At 38.5% G+C, this 20,094-nt stretch overlaps 2 protein-coding genes across 4 annotated transcripts; one reads left to right on the top strand and one right to left on the bottom strand.

Annotated features, from left to right (window-relative positions):
• The first annotated feature begins 633 nt into the window (after nt 1-633).
• LOC116296881 (CYFIP-related Rac1 interactor B) lies at nt 634-10,439 on the top strand. Of its 3 annotated transcripts, none has more exons than XM_031704993.2 (12): nt 634-723; nt 3,601-3,711; nt 4,110-4,231; nt 4,704-4,809; nt 5,443-5,519; nt 5,827-5,886; nt 6,128-6,319; nt 6,515-6,594; nt 6,945-7,002; nt 7,183-7,251; nt 8,036-8,106; nt 8,423-10,439. In XM_031704993.2, the coding sequence occupies exons 2-12, from the start codon at nt 3,636-3,638 to the stop codon at nt 8,484-8,486; spliced, it is 975 nt and encodes a 324-aa protein (XP_031560853.1). In that variant the 5' UTR covers nt 634-723; nt 3,601-3,635; the 3' UTR covers nt 8,487-10,439. The 3 variants fall into 3 exon arrangements, with proteins under 3 accessions (XP_031560853.1, XP_031560852.1, XP_031560851.1); XM_031704992.1 differs by having other exon boundaries at nt 660-909; nt 3,605-3,711; XM_031704991.1 differs by having other exon boundaries at nt 660-909.
• On the bottom strand, nt 10,117-20,051 carry LOC116296879 (glutamate receptor 2). The gene is made up of 15 exons (XM_031704989.2): nt 19,890-20,051; nt 19,618-19,782; nt 18,630-18,899; nt 17,813-18,078; nt 16,996-17,133; nt 16,350-16,526; nt 16,034-16,135; nt 15,335-15,472; nt 14,877-15,089; nt 14,275-14,547; nt 13,467-13,789; nt 12,975-13,154; nt 12,332-12,507; nt 11,477-11,619; nt 10,117-11,390 (listed from the first exon to the last, which is right to left on the bottom strand). Exons 1-15 carry the CDS (start codon nt 19,972-19,974, stop codon nt 11,052-11,054), a joined length of 2,988 nt encoding a protein of 995 aa, XP_031560849.1. The 5' UTR covers nt 19,975-20,051; the 3' UTR covers nt 10,117-11,051.
• Between the last annotated feature and the right edge of the window lie 43 nt (nt 20,052-20,094).

Here is a 20,094-nt window from a genome sequence, read left to right as displayed (position 1 = left end):
TATTCGGTTTTCCGATGCTTCAATTTTCACTAAATAAGGATCGGAGCTCATTCGATGTTGTTTTCGGAAACTTGTTGCAGCAAGTCGCTAATGACTCGGCTGCTGCACTAGACTGCTTGCATCAACTTGGAATCGTATCTTTTCTTAAATATAAAAAGAAATATAATAAATGTAGGATAGTAAAAGAGAGACGACAATATATTCTTCATTTAAGACTTGTTTGTTGCGATGTACGTGAATTTTGTTTTCCACAGGGAGCCCAAACGTTGCGCATAAGAATAGAACCGTCTTTAGCCAATGCTATTAGCATGCAATACAAGATGTACTAATGAATTTCCCAATCTCTTTAGTGAATTTCAAAGTAAACAGATAGGAAATCTTAAATTCAAGGAAAAAACTTGACTTAAATCACACTTCCGGATGAATTGAATAACTTTACTTAGGACTTGAAATCTTTCTGATTATTATTCAACCAAAAATCATGAAAACCTAAGACGTCAAAACATCCCTTTGTGACATCAACTTGTTTTCCTTACTCGCGAATCGAAAGAAAAAGCTTTCAAAATATTGCAAATATCGAAGCAGTGATCCTGAAATGAGTTTCCGTTACAAACTGTGAGACGTCCCGGAAGTATAAGAGTCGCAAAGGAGTGTGGGATCTATATATGGGCGTGGAAAATGGGCGCCTTGTCTGACTCGAAACTCTGATTGTGCTGAAGAAAGGTAAGAAAACCTACTATCAACAGTGACTGTACCTCCGAGATTTCCACATATCTAGTTTGCTGTGCCTTGATCTCAAACTGAAGCATACTAGGTGTCTTCTGGAGGAGTTTATACGGTGAATTGAGGCAATCTAAAAGTGCAGGCGCTCACAACTTTACTCGTACATCCCTCTTTCCGGTACAGTCGGTGAGTAGATTATAGATCGTAAGTGTGTGTTTGTGGTCGAGATCTCGTCTTAAACTCACTCCTGTGAACAGTTTTGAGTACTCTATCCTCAAAACCGTCCCTGAGTAAGAGAATTTAACTTATTGTAAGGACTTACAACAGAGCAGACAAGACAAATCTTAGGCAAACTTCGTCAAGATAGCTATAGATTGAAGTGGAATGTGCCTCTACTTGTATTGGCAATCGGTGTTTCTTCTTTGGTAGGGTTTCATAATTTGAAATATTAAATTCAATAACCTTTTTAAAATGCTACCCAACCCAAACAACTTAAATCTAGGGCTTCTCATTTATAACTGCTTCAAAAATAACCGCGAGAAACCATCAAAATGCACTTGGTACTGAGATATAAAAGTCTTGAACTCCAATTTAATATTAGCATCGTGTTGCTATCACATTCACTTTTGAAAACCATGACTCTCCTTCTGAAACTTCCTTATAAAACTTGGATAGAATCATTCTCTTTTTGCTTTCATTTTCGCATCGTTTTGATCACGCTTTTAACATGTGTAATCGAAGAGTTTTCGGGATTTTTTACTGCTGGTCCCAAGTTTGTTTTGAATATATACACAAGCTTAGAGATTGCTTAATTTTCAAACGTACATTCCATGACAAACAAGGCTAAGTTCGATTCAAAATTTCCAAAACGAAAGTCTTCATAGACATTTTTACTTCCAGTTTAACTGTATATAAGTCGAAATAAATCAGATTTGTGTACTTTTGTTTAGACATATCGATTTATCTGTGATATTTATTCTACTGTATGTGTAAGAATAAAATTTAAAATCTTTAGATGATTCAAGATCGTGAAAATTTACTTATTAAATTCAGTTATGCTTGGTTGATTATTTTTAGAAGATATAACTAGCTAAAAACTAGTGTGAGCTGCGTCGGTGTTTCTAATGAAACAGTAATGATGAAAAGGTAAATTATACACCGTGAAAAGATGAAACAACTTACTGACGTTTCGGACGCTAGTCCTTCGTCGGAGTAAAAGAGGGCTCTTTTACTCCGACGAAGGACTAGCGTCCGAAACGTCAGTAAGTTGTTTCATCTTTTCACGGTGTATAATTTACCTTTTCATCATTACTATTTTTAGAAGAGTTGAATATTTTGTGAAATATGACGAATAGAAATTATTGAACTAGAAAATTATTGACCTGGAAATCTGACATTTATATTACGAAATCTAGATTTCCTTTTTGGGCTATAGTTTTCCTGTTTACAAAGGGGTTTTAATGTTATGAAAAAAACTTCTTGTAAAATGCTCATATTTTTAATAGAGTTAAATTTCTTGTGTGTTTTGGTGGGAACGTTTGGGTTATGCATAATTTTAAGCTTTTTTCTTTTTCTCACCCAGCTTAACATGTGTCTACAGTGTTTAATTAAAGGATATGAATGATTGCAAAAAAGATTAAGAAACAAGTGGGATTAATATAATACAAATTTAAATGTCAACTTTGTAATACTCCAAATCGCCATAGAGTATTGACTACTTGATACCAGAAGTTTTTCCAATGCTCTTAGGAAAATCATTTTAAGAACTTAATTTCAAAGGCAGTAATCCAGGCCAGATTCTTATTAACGCTTATTGACTGCTGGGGATTTTTTTATTTTCCAGCTCATAGTCAGGGGATAAGTTTAATTAAGTTTAGCATCAAAAAAGAAATATTTCCAGGAGTGGGAACCATATAATATGCTACATATGCTGACTTGAAACAGGAAATTAGCATTTTGTGACATTGAAATGGTTTCCTATTATATGTTGTACTTTTCTTCAGGTTTATTAACACTGAAATGGTTTCCTATCATTGTTGTGCATTTTCTCCAGTATTTTGACACTGAAATGGTTTTCTGCCATTTTTGTACTTTCTTTAGCATTTTGTAACTGAAATGGTTTCCTACAATTTTCACCTTGTTCTTATTTTTATTTATTTATTTTGCACCTTGTTCTTTTCTTCAGCATTTTAGTAACACTGAAAGGGTTTCCTATAATTTGTTACATTCTCTCAAGCACATTTTGTAACACTGAAATGGTTTCCTTCATTTTTATGAATTTTCCAAAATTGCAATAATGTCCACTGTCAGTATCCAGTGTAGCATGTATTTGTTTGTTTTCAAGTCTCTTTATTTCCTCTGTCTTTTTGTTTTTCGAGTGCTGAATTGCTTCTTGTATAGCAATTCTGAATATCTTTTGAAAACAAAATGGAACTAAAAGACATACATGCTTAATGCATTGGACATGTCTCAAAGCTGATCTCAGTTCATGTTCTTTATATAAAGTTGTGATAGCTAAGCTGGGAGGAATAGGCTGCTATCAAGGGCGGATCCAGCCAAAATTTTAGGGGGGGGGGGCTAATTGAGTTTCTTCCGTCAACACAACAGAAAACAATAAAAAAAAGCATCAAACTCTTCAGTTTTGTTTTGTTTTTTTTCTGCTGAAGGGGGGCTTCAGCCCCTCTTTGCCCCCCCTGGATCCGCCCTTGGCTATAGCATTCTCTACCCCACTTCTTGCTAATGTCAATAAAAGTTTTAAGGTCTCTACTCCCCCCAACCTATGGTTATACTAGTATGCTATATATTCTGATCCAAGCCCCCTTCTATCACAAGTATGTTTTGATTAATGTAATATTATTATTGTTATTTAACTGTCAGATAGTGTTGATCAAAGTCAAGCAGTCGGTGCTGCAATGGGAAATCTCCTTCGACTCTTAAACAGGGAAGAATCAGAAGCCGGAAAAGTTGACATCTTTCTTGATTTTGAAAGTAAGCTTTCTGCAATACTGCTAATACTCCTAATTACTGCTATTTCCATAAACATGCAAACTCACTAGCTGAGAGCTGTATGCTGAAATGTGTTTTTTTCCTGCCGTCAATCAAATCTAAGCGGTCAGTCATTTCATATTTTTGACAGGCAGAAGCAAAAAACTGAATTTCAGGGTGCAGCTCGCAACTACAGAGCTCACATGTGTATGAAGATAGTAGTTATTCTGAAAAAAAAAATGTACTAATATAGGAAATACCAATGAGACTCTCCCTCTTGCTCTCTGTTGTCTCACTCTCTCTAACCCTTCAAAAATTTAATTTTATTAACTAATGTTCATATGCTAGATAGATTTTATTATTGTGACAATTCTTAATTTATGATATTATTTTTGAAACAGATGCCGAGCCAACGGAACCTGAAAAGTTGGTGTATGACATTGTACGAGGAGTCCTTGACGATGCTCCAAGAATTCTAGAGTTACTAGAAAATTACACGGGAGCAAGTGCAGAAATTCGACAGGTTAGTCTCTTGTGTAAGAAGATATTGCAGATCTTCTTAGCTTAGGCTAACATTTTCCCATTTTGACCAGACAATTCCCTAGAGTATTATTTCTTTGTTTAATGGTTATGCATGAGAAGGCACACAAATCATATGGAGTACAACTCATACAAAGAATCTTATTCTCAAGGGAATGAAACAATATGGTCTTAAATGGAAAAACATTACACCTAGACTAAGGAGATCTATTCATTGAATGTTATGAAGATTTGCCATATGATGGAATTCCATAACATCCACAGTAATTGGATTTTTTAAGACCATTTCAGGCTATTTTCTGGTACGTACTTTCTCTATACAAAATCCTCTATGTAGGGGGCCTAAGAGAAATGATCCTCACTAAGGAGGAAGTGACTGTGGTTATGTATTGTAAATATACACTACATTGTAAAAACATTAGAATAGCTTTTTATATCTCTTTTTTATTGTGTAGGCAATATCCAACCCATCAGATGAAGCGCTACAAGAGGTAGCATGGAAGGCTGTTGTTCCTCTTGTAGACCAGCTCAAGCAGTTTTATGAATATGCTTGTGAGTTGGGTGAGTTGAAACTGAGCAACAATACAAACCACTAATTGTAATATTATTCATACATGTAAATTGGGTCCACATTTTCCTGTTTTGAGCAAGTTTGGCATCCTTAGGGAAGATTTCTTACGATTGTTTTATTCTTAAACTGTGCTATATTCTTTGCTACCCTGTACTTTACAGGGCTGCTGTGCGGTACTATCTTGTGTTTTCCTATACTTCACCATAATTGCTGTAATATGTTTTATGCTGTACTGTACTCTGCTGTGTTTTGTGACAGCTAGTGTACTGTGCTGTACTGCCCTATACTGTGCTGTGCTATACTGTGTTGTACTGTTCCATGTAGTGCTATAATAGTGGTCACACTACGTCTGACCATTTACATTGTGGTCAAAAAATCTTCCTTACAATCATTGGTTCGACATCTTCATATTGACCTTTTAAAAAATTAAGATTTTTTTCTCAACAAGAAGGAAGTCATTTTTAATATTTCCTTCCTGTGAAATGCCTCCCAGTAAGATCATTAATGTTGCTTATTCCATTGATCTAGAGACAAGGATCAGAGTTTTAGAAACCTAAAAATTGATGTTGATATGTTTAGAATCATATGTATTAAATTATTAATGGTTTTTTTTTTTTTTACAGAGGCAGTTCTGCCACAACTCCTTCATGCATTATGTGCAGGAAACATGACACCAATAGAACACTTGGAAAGGCAGCAGGTATTAAAAAAAAAAATTTTTTTAATGTCTTATAATTTAAGCTGGAACACATAAGATATTTGTTGTGAAGTGTGATCGTCCAGGTGAGTGTATGTAGTCAAGATCAGATTTTCACAACAAATTTCAACAACTGGGTTCAAACCATTTACTCTTAACATATGATATATGAGTACCTTTTAAATAACTAACAGGATGTAGACTAATCAGAAGACTAATCAAGAGAAGTGAACTTCTGGGTGCAAAAGAATTCGTATCCAACTTATTTAACATTTAACGATAATTATTGCCTCATGTTTTATATTTCCAGGCACTTGCTAAACAGTTTGCAGAAATTCTTCATTTTACTCTCAAGTTTGATGATTTAAAGGTATGCATTTTGCTATGACATCATTGATATGAATGAATGGTAGACATTATCACTTGCTCTTGATACATGTCAAATAACTGTTGTTCATGACAATAAGAGGGAAATATCGTTTTTTCTTCAAATTCAAGTTCATTATTCCATCCCTTTTCTTTTTCTCTTATTTCTTCCTATTCTTTTTTCTTCTCCCCTTCCCTTTCTTCGTGCAAAGCATCCACTGATAATGACATCTCTTCTTTTACAGATGACCAACCCTAACATCCAAAACGACTTCAGTTATTTCAGAAGAACTTTGAGTAGACGCAAAATGGCAAATACAGATGACACGGAGGTTGTCGTGTCAAATGAAATGGCCAACAGAATGTCGCTGTTCTATGCATATCCAACTCCCCTTCTTAAAACTCTTAGTGATGCAACAACAAAGTTTGTAACAGAGGTATATCAAAGTGTAGACCATGTTCTTTAATAACTTTATGAAATATTTAAGATATACTGTACCATGTGCTGACTTCTAATGCAATTCTAAATTGTATTGAGAGCTAAAACATAAGCCTCTGACTCAGGAGACTAATCAATAATTCCCTAAAATGTATATTGATAACCGCTAATGTTATATCTTTTGCCTTTGCAGAACAAAAATCTACCTATAGAAAATACGACAGACTGTCTTAGTACTTTAGCAAATCTTTGTAGAACAATGACAGAGAACCCGTAAGTTTAATATTTCACACTAGAGTATCACATCTTTGCTTAATGGTTGTGCATGAGAAGACACATGAATATGGATAGAACTCAAACAAAGAATCATATTCTCAAGAGGATTAGTGGTCTGAAATGGGAAAACACTATGCCCGACTAGGATTTTGAAATCACTTTATTGTTTAATAATGTGATAACATCAGTGATATGGACCCTTGCATGTGATGTCAAAGCAGCTTAGTCTGGGGAACAAAACAAAAGAATCCCAATCTCCTGAGAATTGGGACATATTGTTTTGTCCCCCAGATTGCTGCATTCCAAAGTTCTGCAAGGGGTCTTATACTGTATTATCTTGTTCTTAGGGATATATCGTCAAGATTTGAGAGTGAGGAAACCCTCTTATTCTGTCTTCGTGTTATGGTATGTACTCCACATCATTATTTGTAATATTAATTATAAATTTATATAAATATATTTTTTCTAATTTCTATTTCATAAAATATTTTCTTTCATCCATGTCGTCAATCAAGTGCTATATGTTTTTGATGTAAATATCCCTTAAATAACCTAAAGGATATTAAGATTGTGGTTTATATGTAGGTTGGTGTGATTATTCTATATGATCATGTTCACCCAGTTGGTGCATTCGCAAAGACTTCAAATATAGACGTAAGTACATGTAACACATACAAATATTTCCATTCAAGGTAGTTCCTGTATCATATTTTACTTAAAATACTATTATTGGACTTGTTTCTCTTCTTTGTCCTTATCATCGTCATTATCATCACCACTATCATCGTCATTGCCACCGTCATCATCACCACCACTACCATCCCCATCACCATCATCATCACCTGACTACTATCATCATCATGACCATCACTATCATCATCATCACCACCATCACCATTATCGTCACCGTCATCATCATCATCATCACCACCACTACCATCCCCATCACCACCATTATCGTCACTGTCATCAACTTCATCATCACCACTATCACCATCAATACCACCATCCATCAACACCATCATATTCACCATCATCATTACCATCACGATTATCACCAACATCATCACCACCAACATTACCACCATCTTCGTCTGGAATCTACTCCTTGCAGGCACTAATCTAATACCCAATTCACACCTAAACGCGTTTAGTTAAACTATGTTTTCATTAGGAAAAAATTGAGAAACTAGAAACCTACAATATAATGAAACTTTGTAAAATATTGTCAGAGCAAGACAAAGGATAGTTTACATGCATTATTTTACCAAATATTGCGCAGTGTTCGTAGATAGTTTTCCAAACCTGTTTAGTTAAACCACTTTAAAACATGTTTAAGCCTTGGTGTGAATGGGGTATAAGAGTGTTAACGATGGGCATTTTATAATTTTCTCTCTATTATCTGTGAACTTCATTTCACATTTTCATTTTCCAACAGATTAAAGCATCAATAAAAGTGCTGAAGGATCAACCTATTGGTTCTGTTGATGGACTATTGAATGCATTGAGGTTAGTGAAAATACCCCAAACCTCTATCGATACCCTGAAACAGCCTCTAGGCTGATCAAAGTCACAGCGCGGCTAACTCAAAGTCGAATTGGAATTAGGCATGTTAGGTTTTGCGGAGGGAGGAAAAACAGAGAACCTGGAGAAAAACTCTCGAATCAAGTGAGAGACCCAACGAACTCTACTTACACGTGATGCTGAGACTGACACATGTAATGCTGAGTCTGAAAGTCGAAAGCGAGACTCCCGAGGCGAGTGCAATAACCTGCTGCGCCCCTCTTCTTCCATCGTAATAACATATTTTTCCCCTTCTTTTCAGGTACACAACAAAACACTTAAACGATGAAACGACGCCTAAAAACATCCGCGCCCTCTTAGTGTAAAAACAAAGAAATCCTGTACAAAGATCGTTTTTCTATTTATCAATTGTAGCTTTTTCGAGATTAGACTAGTTTTTGCTATGAGATGCAAGCATCAGTTGCCCTATAGCTAGTAGAACATTTTATTAGCTATATAGTCAGCCCAAAATCTAACTTTTGATTCATGCCGATATATCGTATTCTTCAAAGTGAGATTAATCTACGATGAGGACATACCGCGAATTTGATCCTAAATATCGACGATTCTTGAAAAAGAAGTGAGTTTTTAAGAATCGCGGTAGGCTAATTTGAAATCTTTTTAATTTGATGACGTGAATTTTTAACCGTATTTTGAACAGCACGGCGGAGTGCATACCATATATCCATGAAAAACTTTAAGGAATTGCACGAATTTGCACAAATTAGTAAGTTCAGTAGACTGCAGATCTACAAAACTTTGGACAGCACAGTATCCTATACCAATGATTTGTGACAGCGAAAGTCGCTTATTCGTATGCCTTTTTAAAAGACTGGTTTACACTTGCGAAGGAATCGGAGTCTGGATTATAGGGACTTCCATGAACTTGCAAGTGAAAACCGCTAGTCATTAGCATAAGCACAAGCCAAGCGTTTTCTGATTTTTACTTCTTCATAAGCTGCTTCTGTCTTCGATTTCGGTTACGTCGCTAGTGAAACCCCACCTTTGCTGGTCATGAACTACCAGGGGGAAGTTGAGGGGAGCTTAACAAGGTGGGAAAAGGTAGAATGTAGGGAATGAAAATCGTGTAACCCCAGAATCGAGACATTCCTGACCCTAAGTCAGGGACTCTGTTCAAGTAACTTTACCAGTTGTCTATATTTTCGTATTTTACCCCAAAGATTCACGGCTGTTATGCCCTCTTTATCAATTCTTTTCCTTGGCGACTTATGACCAGTGTAGCTGTGGATTCATTTATAGTTGGCTCAAAAATTTACTAGAACTATAACAATGTAAAAACAGGGTTCGCATTAATCTTGAAATTCCAGGATTTTTTCCTATTGATCTTGGAATTCCAGGACATCTGAAAATATTTTCACTGAGAATCTTCGAAAACTTTTGGAATTTTGTTTGGTACGAATCCTGAATTAACTCCGTAGGTGAAAATATGTCAAAATACTAACAATATCGAAATGTATAATTTTTAGATGGAATTGAAAGTTAAATAATTTGTAAATTGTCCGCTTTCGGTTCATCGAGATTTTAGATGTTTTTTAGTAATTTAGTTAAGCAATCTTCCCAAAATGCATGAAAAATATTATTTTTTCTTTTACAGGAATTTTCATAATTATTCGACTAAGGCAACCGGCATCGTATGACAAATTTCAGACAATAAACGATTATCAAAAATAACGCTGAAATTTTGATTAGTAGAAAGCATAGTATAATCCAGACGTCTGGAAAGGAAGGTAATATAGTTAGTTGCCATGACCAGTGGTTGATCAGTTATTAACCTATTAGCCTCGTTTTTATGACTTGAACACACTTCTTTTACAGCGGCTTTTAGTCAACACAGCCTTCCTTAGAATCTGTCACGGCTGCGTAGGAACCTAACAGCGAGCTTAACTTTAAACAGCACGTGTGACATAATGGTCGCCTAACAATGAAAATGATGTATTATGTTCAGATACTTGGAGCTTTTTTATTTCACTTAATGAAGCTAGAAAAATAAAGACGTGAGTAATGCGTAGGTAACGATGATGTACATGTTTTATAATTTACAGGGAAAAATAGGAAAACGAATGAGAAAGATAGAATCTATTACGATTTCATTAAACAACTGTTTGCAATGTAACTTTGTTGCAAAAAGTTTTTTAAGATCATTGTACTGTGGAAGTTTTTTCGCTTTGTGTGCAGAAAAACTTGTGGAAATACTATAATCTCGGAATGAAGTTTATGTATAAGAATATAAGTGTTGAAATAAAAGGTGCCCATTCGTATTTGCAGGGTGTTACGTTACTTCAGTGCGGTTGAATACGTCTACATTGAACTCTAAAGGCATGGATACAAGCTACAACTTCAACGCGCAACAAGATTTTAGAGCGATATCGGTAGTAAAAGTTTCTGACAACCAAAGTAAATTCGAGTTTGACGTACTAAGTCGGGATGAAACTAATTGTGCGCAACGCTTTAGGAGGAGGGCTTAAATCTATTTTTGTGGTGGCGACAACGGCGCAATCGTTCGTGGTTGCGGGAAATGGCTTTAGCTTGTGTCCTTACCATAATGCTCCTAATCTAATGTAACTGTAGACAGCCTATAGCTATCACGAAAAAAAAGTTAACGACTGACCTGAGCCCAACTCTACCTCGTTTCCAGTGCCTCCTCAGCGCTCAATTCTTGGATGCACTGGGAACGACAATGGTTATCGGCAAATTGAGGTACTTAGACATCCTGGAGGCTTTGCGCGCAGAATTCCAATATGGCACTTAAGTTGCCACTAACTCTTGAAGCATCACGAAGCTACTTATAAGACATCTAGGATACGGAGGCCTTGCGCGCAGCGATTTCAATGAAAATTGTGCTTCCATTCAGCTACCTGTGCGACTCATCTTTACAATTCAGTACTTGGCCACCTCTTTGTCGCCTTCATTGAAGGAGAAACAACCATTGATTGAAGTTTAGGTCTCGGTTTATTAGCTCTCATTCCCTTAACTAGCTTCCTGGGAACACCGGTCGCCTTGGAAGGAGCAATAGCCTGGGTAACTGGACGGTACCGATCATGAAGGTGATCATAGTGCATGCTCGTTTTTTCCGATGGATTTTTCGTCTGGGTTGATCTTGTCGCTGATCTTGGGTGGCTTAGGTCTAATTTCTTCGTTTCAGGGTTTTTCACATGTTTGAAGAAACTGCTTAAGCGGTTCTGAATTGCGCGCATGAAGGGAAGATGTCTCTGAAAAAAATAGAGAAGAAAAGCAGTCAGAAAAGATAAAGAAGAAGAAAATCAGAAAATATTTTCAAAAAATTCACAAACTTTACCATGGCCCTCTTTGAATCTCCCACTGCCGCAGCCCACCATTCGATGATCAAAAAGATTAATCCAATGACCACACCCGCGAGCATGAATATGAACACTCCAAGCATGTTCATCAAGCCCATCCTGTAGGCGTCTGTTTTCGATTCTGGAAAAAATATCAGCTGTATTATTTTTCAAATTTGTAAACAAGTCATGACACGAGTAGCATACAGATCAAACCCTGAAACAACCTCTGGGCTGATCTAAATCAGGGTATGGCTAACGTACAGATTGAACCCTGAAACAACCTCTGGGCTGATTTAAGTCAGGGCATGGCTAACGTACAGATTGAACCCTGAAACAACCTCTGGGCTCATCTAAATCAGGGCATGGCTAACTCACAGATCAAACCCTAAAAGAACATCTGGGCTGATCAGTGCATGGCTAACTCACAGATCAAATTGGAATTTACAGTGTTAAGAGGGAGGAAAACTAGAAAAGTGGAAGAAAAACCCTTGAATCAAGTGAGAGACCTAAAGTACACATGTGATCCTGAATACAGGAATCGAATCCGAGACCCCAACATTTATGGCGCGCGGATATCGTGACATGCCATGCGCCAAACGATTGAAGGCGCACGATTCGCAATAAGTAAGATTGCTGTTGTTCGCATTAGATAGCATACCATATATCCGTGAAAAAGTCCACTAACAAAATTGTACAAATGAGTGCAAAGTTTTGTAGCTCTACGGTCTGCTGAGGTCTACTGAACTTACCAATTTGTGTAAATTTGTGCAATTTCTTACGAACCTTTTCACGGATATATGGTATGCACTCTACCGCATCTTAATTATTAGATTTTTTTAGGAGCAACGTACCCTCATGAAGATCGGCATCATCCAGCAGAGAACAAGGGGTTTTGTCAATCATCCATTTCTTGATTATTTTTTTAATAACTCCTTTCTGTTGCAACTTTAGCAGTTCAATATTGATAAGAAGACGATACGGAGAGCCCTTAGGTAAAGCAAACCCATAACTCATTTTTCCTATGGTTCTGCAAAAGATAACGAAAAAAAATTCGAAGTTCATTTATTTTGTTTTGAAATTTTTATGGACTTTCTTAAGGCCGGTTTAGACGGTACGATTTTCGCCTAACAGCTATCGCATACAACACTCTCGCGTCTGTCATAGGCGGGCTTGATTTACACGCTACGACTCGGGGTGTAGGATGGCGCGAGCGTGTTGTTTACGATAGTTGTAGGCGAACCCGTACCGTCTAAACCGGCCATTACTCATTTTTCTAACTTCAGTATAAGCTATAAAAAGTATAGCTTTATGGAATGCAACAAACAAAGGCACTGCATGTACCATAGATATTTTCTGAGATAAGGAAAATGGTGTATTGTGGTCTAGCTTGGGTAAAATCATGTTTGTTCACCATACCTTATATGGTGTTGCTTATACCCTATCTAGACCACAATGCATCCTGTTTATTGAAATCGAAAGGTCTTTACTCCTTACTTTTCATCGAATCCTCCAATAAGCTTGATATGACCGCAGTAGTTCTTTCTTGCCTGGTACTGCAACACTGGTGCGTCATGGATGAACGCGTATTTGCCCTTCAATACTCTCTGTATACCCGATGACGTGTTAGAAACCAGGGCGCGTCGAAGCTTCATGTATTCCCACATGATGAGATATCTGATGGAGAAAAAAACAGAGAAAAAACTTAAAAACAGCTACTTACTTGGGATATCATAACCATCACCATCATCTTATCATCGTCATTAACATAACCATCATATTCATCTTCCGCATTTTTATCATCGTGCTCGTCATCATTATCATCCTCATCACCATTATCATCATCATCATCATGCATCATCATTAATTAAATTAATTGACTAAGTTTACCTCATACCCATTCTCGGGAGCCCTGGGATGATTGAGCGACAGAATGTTACCCCAGTGGGTTCACTGGGATGGGTATGAAGTAAATCAAATAACTCATACCTTGACAGACGCGAATCCTCAAAAAACCTCTGTGTTTGGCTGTTTTCAATAAGACCATAGTCAATCTCATTTTGTTCCGACAGATCATTGACATGCGCAATAGGTGTCTGCATACGATTGGTCGTCAAGTACGCCGCCAGGTTAGCCGTATAAGTTGATGTCAGGATGGTTATACAGAACCACCACACCGCAATGGCTGCTCGTCCTGATGCAGAAATGGGGTGAAGCCCGTCTGGACCCTGACCCAGATAATAGGCTGTCGATGACCAAATAGAGTTTAACAGACTAAGGTTGTATTGGGTCTCAAGGTGCGATGCTTTTACCTGGAATTAGAAAACGTAAGAAGTGTAAATGTAAACGCTAGCTTTTGTTGATTGCTCAGTCGTCCAAGCCGACACCAAAACGGTCGACATCAGATTGAATTGGAATTTAACATCAAAGAGTTTGATCTATAATGTTTTGAGCCATTACTGATTGACAGAGAAACAATACTCAAGGGAATGACACGTGGCCTGAAATGGAATCAATGGATTTGACAAATAGGTAACGAAAGAAATAATACTAAAGGAAAAGGTATTCGGTCTAGAATGGAAAACCCATTACCTCCAAAGAATGGTCTCATTTTATAGACCACTTGCATGTGACGTCAAAGCTCAATTTGGAGAACAAAACAAAAGAATTTCAATCTCCTGAGAATTGGAAACCTATTGTTATGTCCTCCAAATTGAGCTTCATTCCAACGTGCTACAAGTGGTCTATTCCACGCAGCACGAGTTTGCTACCACCCTTCCTGTGAGTGAGTACTGACCTCGTTACTGGTGGACTGTACACATCTGCCGTAAAAACCATAAGGACTCAGTAGACTAAACACAAAACTAACAACAGCCATGCCCAAGACAGCCCCAATAATCACTATCCAAAGGTGAACAGAGAACGGCTTGAGAAAACCGAAAAAGGAAGGGTCGCCTTCTTCCGTTGCCATGATAACACCAAGGCCAGTGGTCATGTATGGCTGTGTAAAGACGACCACTTTAGATCGTCGTGAGGAGATGGTGATCGGACCAATAGCGAGGTCTGCCGTCTGTATGTAAATAAATATGATAAAACACAGATAATGTATAGATCTTATTCCTCTTGCCTCAGTAGCAGCGCAAAAGAGAAGTACCATTGGGAGGGGGATAGGACGAGAGGAGAAGAGAAGAGAAGGAAAGGGAAGGGAATCTAGGTGAGACGTGCCCTTTTTACGCTGTTACGCAATCTCGTACCCAGAGCTCTTATTTCTTACTGCGCATGCTCGACGAAATCTATTTATTTCGTCGAGCATGCGCAGTAGGAAAAAAAGGGCTCTGTACGAGATTGGCCCGCGTTACACAGGTTATACTTTAACCGTCACGTGAACATGTATCTAACCTCGTTCAAAAGCTCCCCAATAGCTCCGTTCCATCGACCTGTCCGACTGTTAAAGTTCCCTACTGTACCATCAGGTGACTTATAGATGACGTAGTCGAAATGGAGGGCCTCTTTCAGCTTGTCCAGTATGTCAATAGCGGCTCCTTCGAATTCAGGGCGTCCTCTTACTCCCCCTGTCACGTTGTCAAGCTTTAACATGGTAAAAGGAGAACTCTATAACAGAAGACAGAATAGAAAACAGCTATAGTGGTTTCATTTGTATGATCACGTGCTGGCGGCCATGTTGGATGACAGACCAATAGGATCCCTTTACTTTCTTTCTAATGGAAAACTCCAACACGGCTTTTACTCTATTAATCCCCATTTAGTTATTATGTTAAACTTATGTGACTACATTAACTTGAGCCTATAAATGGTTGCAGCGGTGTATTCTTCTGGAGCATGCGTGATCTACTGACCATGGATGTCACAACTGTGAGGATCTTGTTCTTGAGAGTATTGATAGAGTCACGTGGGACATAAGAGCTATCGCTGTTCCAAATGATCGTTTTGTTTTTGAACATCTTGAGTTTTTCATTCGTATTCCATAAACCAATCTATAAGAAAGAAAAAATGAAATTTGTCAAAAAATAATATACCTCTGATAAAATGAAAACCTGGGCCCCTTTAGTGTACGAAGGGTGGATAGCGCTATCCGGCGGATAAATCTTATCCATGCAGGGGATAATGTTTTTGGATAACAACATCGACGTATCCACTGGATAAGGATTTACCATCGGATGGCGCTATTCTCTCTTCGTACAGCCGGGCCCTGAAGTTCAAGAGTGTGCTTCTGGTCCATTTGTGCACTTTCCTATACGTCACTGGTTAGCATCGTCCCATTAGACCATATCCAAAATGGAAAAGAAAGAGCTAACACTCATAGAGGCACATGCCTGACGTCATACCAAACAGTGAAGTGAGCAGCCTGGAGACGAGGCCAGTCACTGATAAGGAGAAGACAAAAGTGGCCAATAATGAAACTCAATAAATATGCAACATTCCTACAGAGTCTTTAAGGGACCGCGGAGACTTTTTTAGCCTCAAGGTAGCATAGGGACCATTCCTCGAGATAATATTTTCGAGAGAACGTAACGTGAATAAAATAAATGGGTTACCTTGGTGATGCTGTTGTCATGGAAATTAACGACGTCATAAATGCCCGACTTTTGTGCTCCTTTATCAAAGCTAATATTCCCCATAAAGCCATACATCGTAACCTGCAAAAATAGATCACTAATATAATTTTTCCATAAAAATTAAGCTTCATCGTTACCTCTTGAGGGTCGCTTGATATTAGTTTATCGGCGACTTAGGTTTCCTTCTTTTTCTTCTTTATCCTCCCCCTCCCCGGGCCTCCCCGGGGGTTTCTGAGGAAGGTTTTTTTTAATTGGGTAAACATTACACCCAAAGAAGAGAGGACTATAGTGATACCTGTCTTAGGTACGAGCTGAGGATCGCGCCTTGGCCTCCGTCATCAACGATGTCCATTGACTTGTTACAAATCCGCCCTGATCTCTTGTCACTTGATATCTGGAACCCATCTTGCAAAGCATTTCGGACAGCTTTGGCTACGACTAGCACTGAATCGATGATACGTCCGACAGATGGCTGGGAAGAAAAGAGATTCATATGCAGAGTGTTAGGATTACTCATCACACAGTAACATCATGCCAATCACATTGATCTTTCGATCATCAATGCAACTGATCATGATTTATGATTTATAAGACACTAGGGCCGTGACTAGGGGGTGCACGTGTACCCCTCGTACGAGCTGAAGGTTCGAAAGTCTTCTTTTTCTTTTCTTTCTCTTCTTTTCTTTTTTGCTCTGCTCCTAGCTGGAAATCCTTGGAATTCTATAGCAGTTCTTAAGGTGATGGCTGTTAGGTTAGACATAGTTGCATTTCCATTTAATGTGCACCCACCCTGCAAAACCCCTGGTTACGATCCTGTCATGATTTATGATTTATATAGCACACTTTCTAAATCATGAGAGATGATTAGTATGAGGTTTGTAAGGGTCTCTTTACACCCTCAGTGGTTCTTTGACGTCCCAGCTTACGTTATTTTGACTGACCTTTGTAATTGCGATTCTTCTATTTTTATAATAGTATTCATTGATGGCTTCACCCAGAGGACCATGGCCTATTGCTTGTCTTACTCCAATCAATCCCTTTAATTCATGAGACATCTGTCCTCCAGGGAATAAATGTTCCTACGTATAAGATGAAACAGATACATTATTATTTAACACGGACGGTGGGACGAAGAAGCGAACGACGAAAGAAATTAGGATGGGTGGGTGGGTGAGATGGGATGAGATGAATGGATAAATATATGGATTGAGTTGGTAATTGGAAACACTGTGGTGGGTGGATGGATTGATGGAGACATCTCTCCTCCAGGGAATGATTGTTCCTACATATAAGATTAAACTGTTGCGAAAGAAAGGATGGGTGGGTGGGTGAGATGAGATGAGATGGGATGAAAGGATGGGTGGGTGGGGTGAATGGATAGATATATGGGTGGGGATGTGTAGACGAATGGACTAATGAGTATGTACGTGGTAGGACTGTTTGGTGGGATGGGTGGATTAGTGGATGGAAGATTGGATAAGTGAGTGGATGGATGGATGGATGGATGGATGAATGAACGGACGGACTCACGGTACGTGGTAGGACGTTTTGGAGTGTGGGTGGATTGGTGGGTAGAAGGTTGGATAAGTGGATGGATGGATGGATGGACGGACGGTCGGACGGACGGACGGACGGACGGACGGACGGACGGACGGACGGACGGACGGATAAATTGGTGGAGAGGTGGATGTTAAGTTTAATGAATATATATCAGCTCTATTCACTTGATTAACATGTTTCTGTATACTCTCTATTCACCTTCTCGAAGTTGTTCACGAGCCAAATCCACGCGTACTCCTTCAACATATCCTTGTTCTCTGCTTCCTGTAACACCTTTCTGATCACCGATGACCTGCACCTCACCACGATAATCCTAGCTTCAGCTTTCAGGATTGAATCAAGAACTCTTCGTATCTCGTGGTGCATTGTATTGTCATCGGGGTCAACGATGAAGAGCTCAGACTGCAATAACTTGATGCGGCGATCTTCAAGGAAGTCTCTAAACGAACCAAGTGCTTCACGACCTTTAAAACATTGTGAATAATATGATTAGAAAATAATTAACTTGTATTAAACGCCGCGCGGGCTCTGGTTGAAATACAATAATAGGGCTTATAGGTGAGAGTATCTAAGGTAATCACGTCATTTCTCTTTCGGCGCGCACCAAGAATTTGCCTTTCCATATAAAAATAAATTGGCAAATCGAGGTCCCTTTTCTATGATCTGTACCGCTTATCGAACCGAGCGCAGCTTTTAAGTTGTGACGTACTTCCGGGTTCAACTGCTCACAAAAACCGCTATCATAAAGCCGAAAACATTCTTAATGATTTCACCTTCACATGAAACAATTAGCGACCTTGAGCTGAAAAATGTAAGAAAAAAAACCTTTGTAAGATTGCTTTTGTTTTGGACCCGGAAGTCGTTTTTCCATATGAGTGACGTCATAGCTCTAAAAAAACTCAGGGTCGCACGGTTTCGATAGATGTTGTTTGTATTTGTTTGATATTACTTCAAGGGAAGACACAGTCAACCAACACAGTACAAGTGCGATATCCAAGCATACTTTATGAAATACCTTCATTATCTCTAGACGCAAGAACTGCTACTTTAGTCCACTTGAAATACTTCACGACGTCTGCGGCCACATTGCACAGCAAATCATCGCTTGGGCTCATGCGCAGTATATACTCGAAGTCACAAGGATTAAATGATTGGGTAAGACCGCTGGCAAAGGGCGCAAGCTGTGGTGTTCGTAGTTGTGGACAGAGTCTTTGGATCGCTTCAATATGGATCACTTCGTTTGGTCCTATGATGGCTACTGCTCCTCGGTCTACGAGGCTAATAGCTAGACCAAATGAATTAAAATATAATGAAAAATAACATGTAGGTAGAGATTGCTTTATAGCGCCCGCCTGTATCTTTTTACCATGGGATCCAAAGGTTATTTATTCTGGTAAGGCGCTCCGGCGTCATACCTCTGCAGCCCAGGGTAGTACCTTCACCCTCTAACCTCTCAATCTTTAAGCTAGCTTTTGATATCTTAAAAATCTGAATCTACGCACACTGACTCGAGATTGAGGGTCTAAAACTAGTCGCTACAGGTCAATATCGGCTGTAGACTACGTCCTTGAATCCAATAAATCGTTTCCATGTGCCTTCTCATGGTTCCCACCTAATTTTACGTACTCTAACGATTTTTTGATGGCCCATCAACATAGCGGCCCCACTTTTTTTTGATCAGTGTGTGGCAAAGAAAACAGTGCCAATAAGAGGCATATTCTATACCGTACTCACATTGGTACAGAAATAGCTTACTATTCAATACCCTTACTATGCGAAGCAAGCTCCGTGTAATATAAGTTCAAACCCGCTTCTTTGGTCATAAGTAAGCGATGTAGGCGTGATGAAAATCTATCCGAAGGGAGTGGGGGTGCGTTATACTCAATCATTGCATCTTTGTCGTATTGTAACTGTTTTCTATTAGTCACTGACAAGTATTAACTCCATTATTTAACTCCACATGAACTCCATAGGTAACTTGAAGTCTAGAGGACAAGCCTTACCTTTCAGCACATTGTCTAAGTCTTCATCGCTATCAGTAAATTCCACAATCCCTTCAAATCTGATCATGCTATTTTTCTGCTTCTCAACCTCGTTAATATAATCGATAGCAGTTCTGAAACCTTCATAATCCGACTCTGCATTTGAGATGTTTCTGAAAATCCCTCCTGGAAGAATGAGGAAAATTGACATATGGCCAATCAAGACAAGTTTGTAAAACTTTCTGTACGACAAAACATGTCACAAAAGCATAAAAGCGTTAACTATTACTTACCTATTAGAATTCTTTTTGTAGATTGAGTCTTCACAGGTTCTGTACAAACACAGAAAAAAAGATACAACAGAAAAAGGAAAGCCATGATTGCTTGTTCTCCCAGAAAGCAAAATACACGAGTTCTTTGCAAAGAGGAAGACGTTATCCATTGAGTGGTGGAAAACTGTCATCCATGAACAATGAATTTTTTTTCCTGATTGCCGGG

The sequence above is a fragment of the Actinia tenebrosa genome, unplaced genomic scaffold (assembly GCF_029948245.1).
Source record: "Actinia tenebrosa isolate PJP-AT-01 unplaced genomic scaffold, QUT_ActTen_1.0 PGA_scaffold1__47_contigs__length_23844297, whole genome shotgun sequence".
Lineage (NCBI taxonomy): Eukaryota > Metazoa > Cnidaria > Anthozoa > Actiniaria > Actiniidae > Actinia > Actinia tenebrosa.
Note: the sequence above shows the minus strand (reverse complement) of the source record. Positions and strands in the feature narration are given on the sequence as shown.

Bases quoted from the DNA above. Each gene is read 5' to 3' on its own strand.
- LOC116296881 (XM_031704993.2), top strand. From the start codon at position 3,636: ATGGGAAATCTCCTTCGACTCTTAAACAGGGAAGAATCAGAAGCCGGA. The intron at 4,232-4,703 runs GTTAGTCTCTTG...TTTATTGTGTAG, and splicing joins CAAGTGCAGAAATTCGACAG to GCAATATCCAACCCATCAGA. The intron at 6,320-6,514 runs GTATATCAAAGT...TTGCCTTTGCAG, and splicing joins CAACAAAGTTTGTAACAGAG to AACAAAAATCTACCTATAGA.
- LOC116296879 (XM_031704989.2), bottom strand. From the start codon at position 19,974: ATGGCTTTCCTTTTTCTGTTGTATCTTTTTTTCTGTGTTTGTACAGAA. The intron at 18,079-18,629 runs GTATTTCATAAA...AATGTTTTAAAG, and splicing joins TGCGTCTAGAGATAATGAAG to GTCGTGAAGCACTTGGTTCG. The intron at 12,508-12,974 runs GTAAGGAGTAAA...TATCTTTTGCAG, and splicing joins ATTGGAGGATTCGATGAAAA to AACCATAGGAAAAATGAGTT.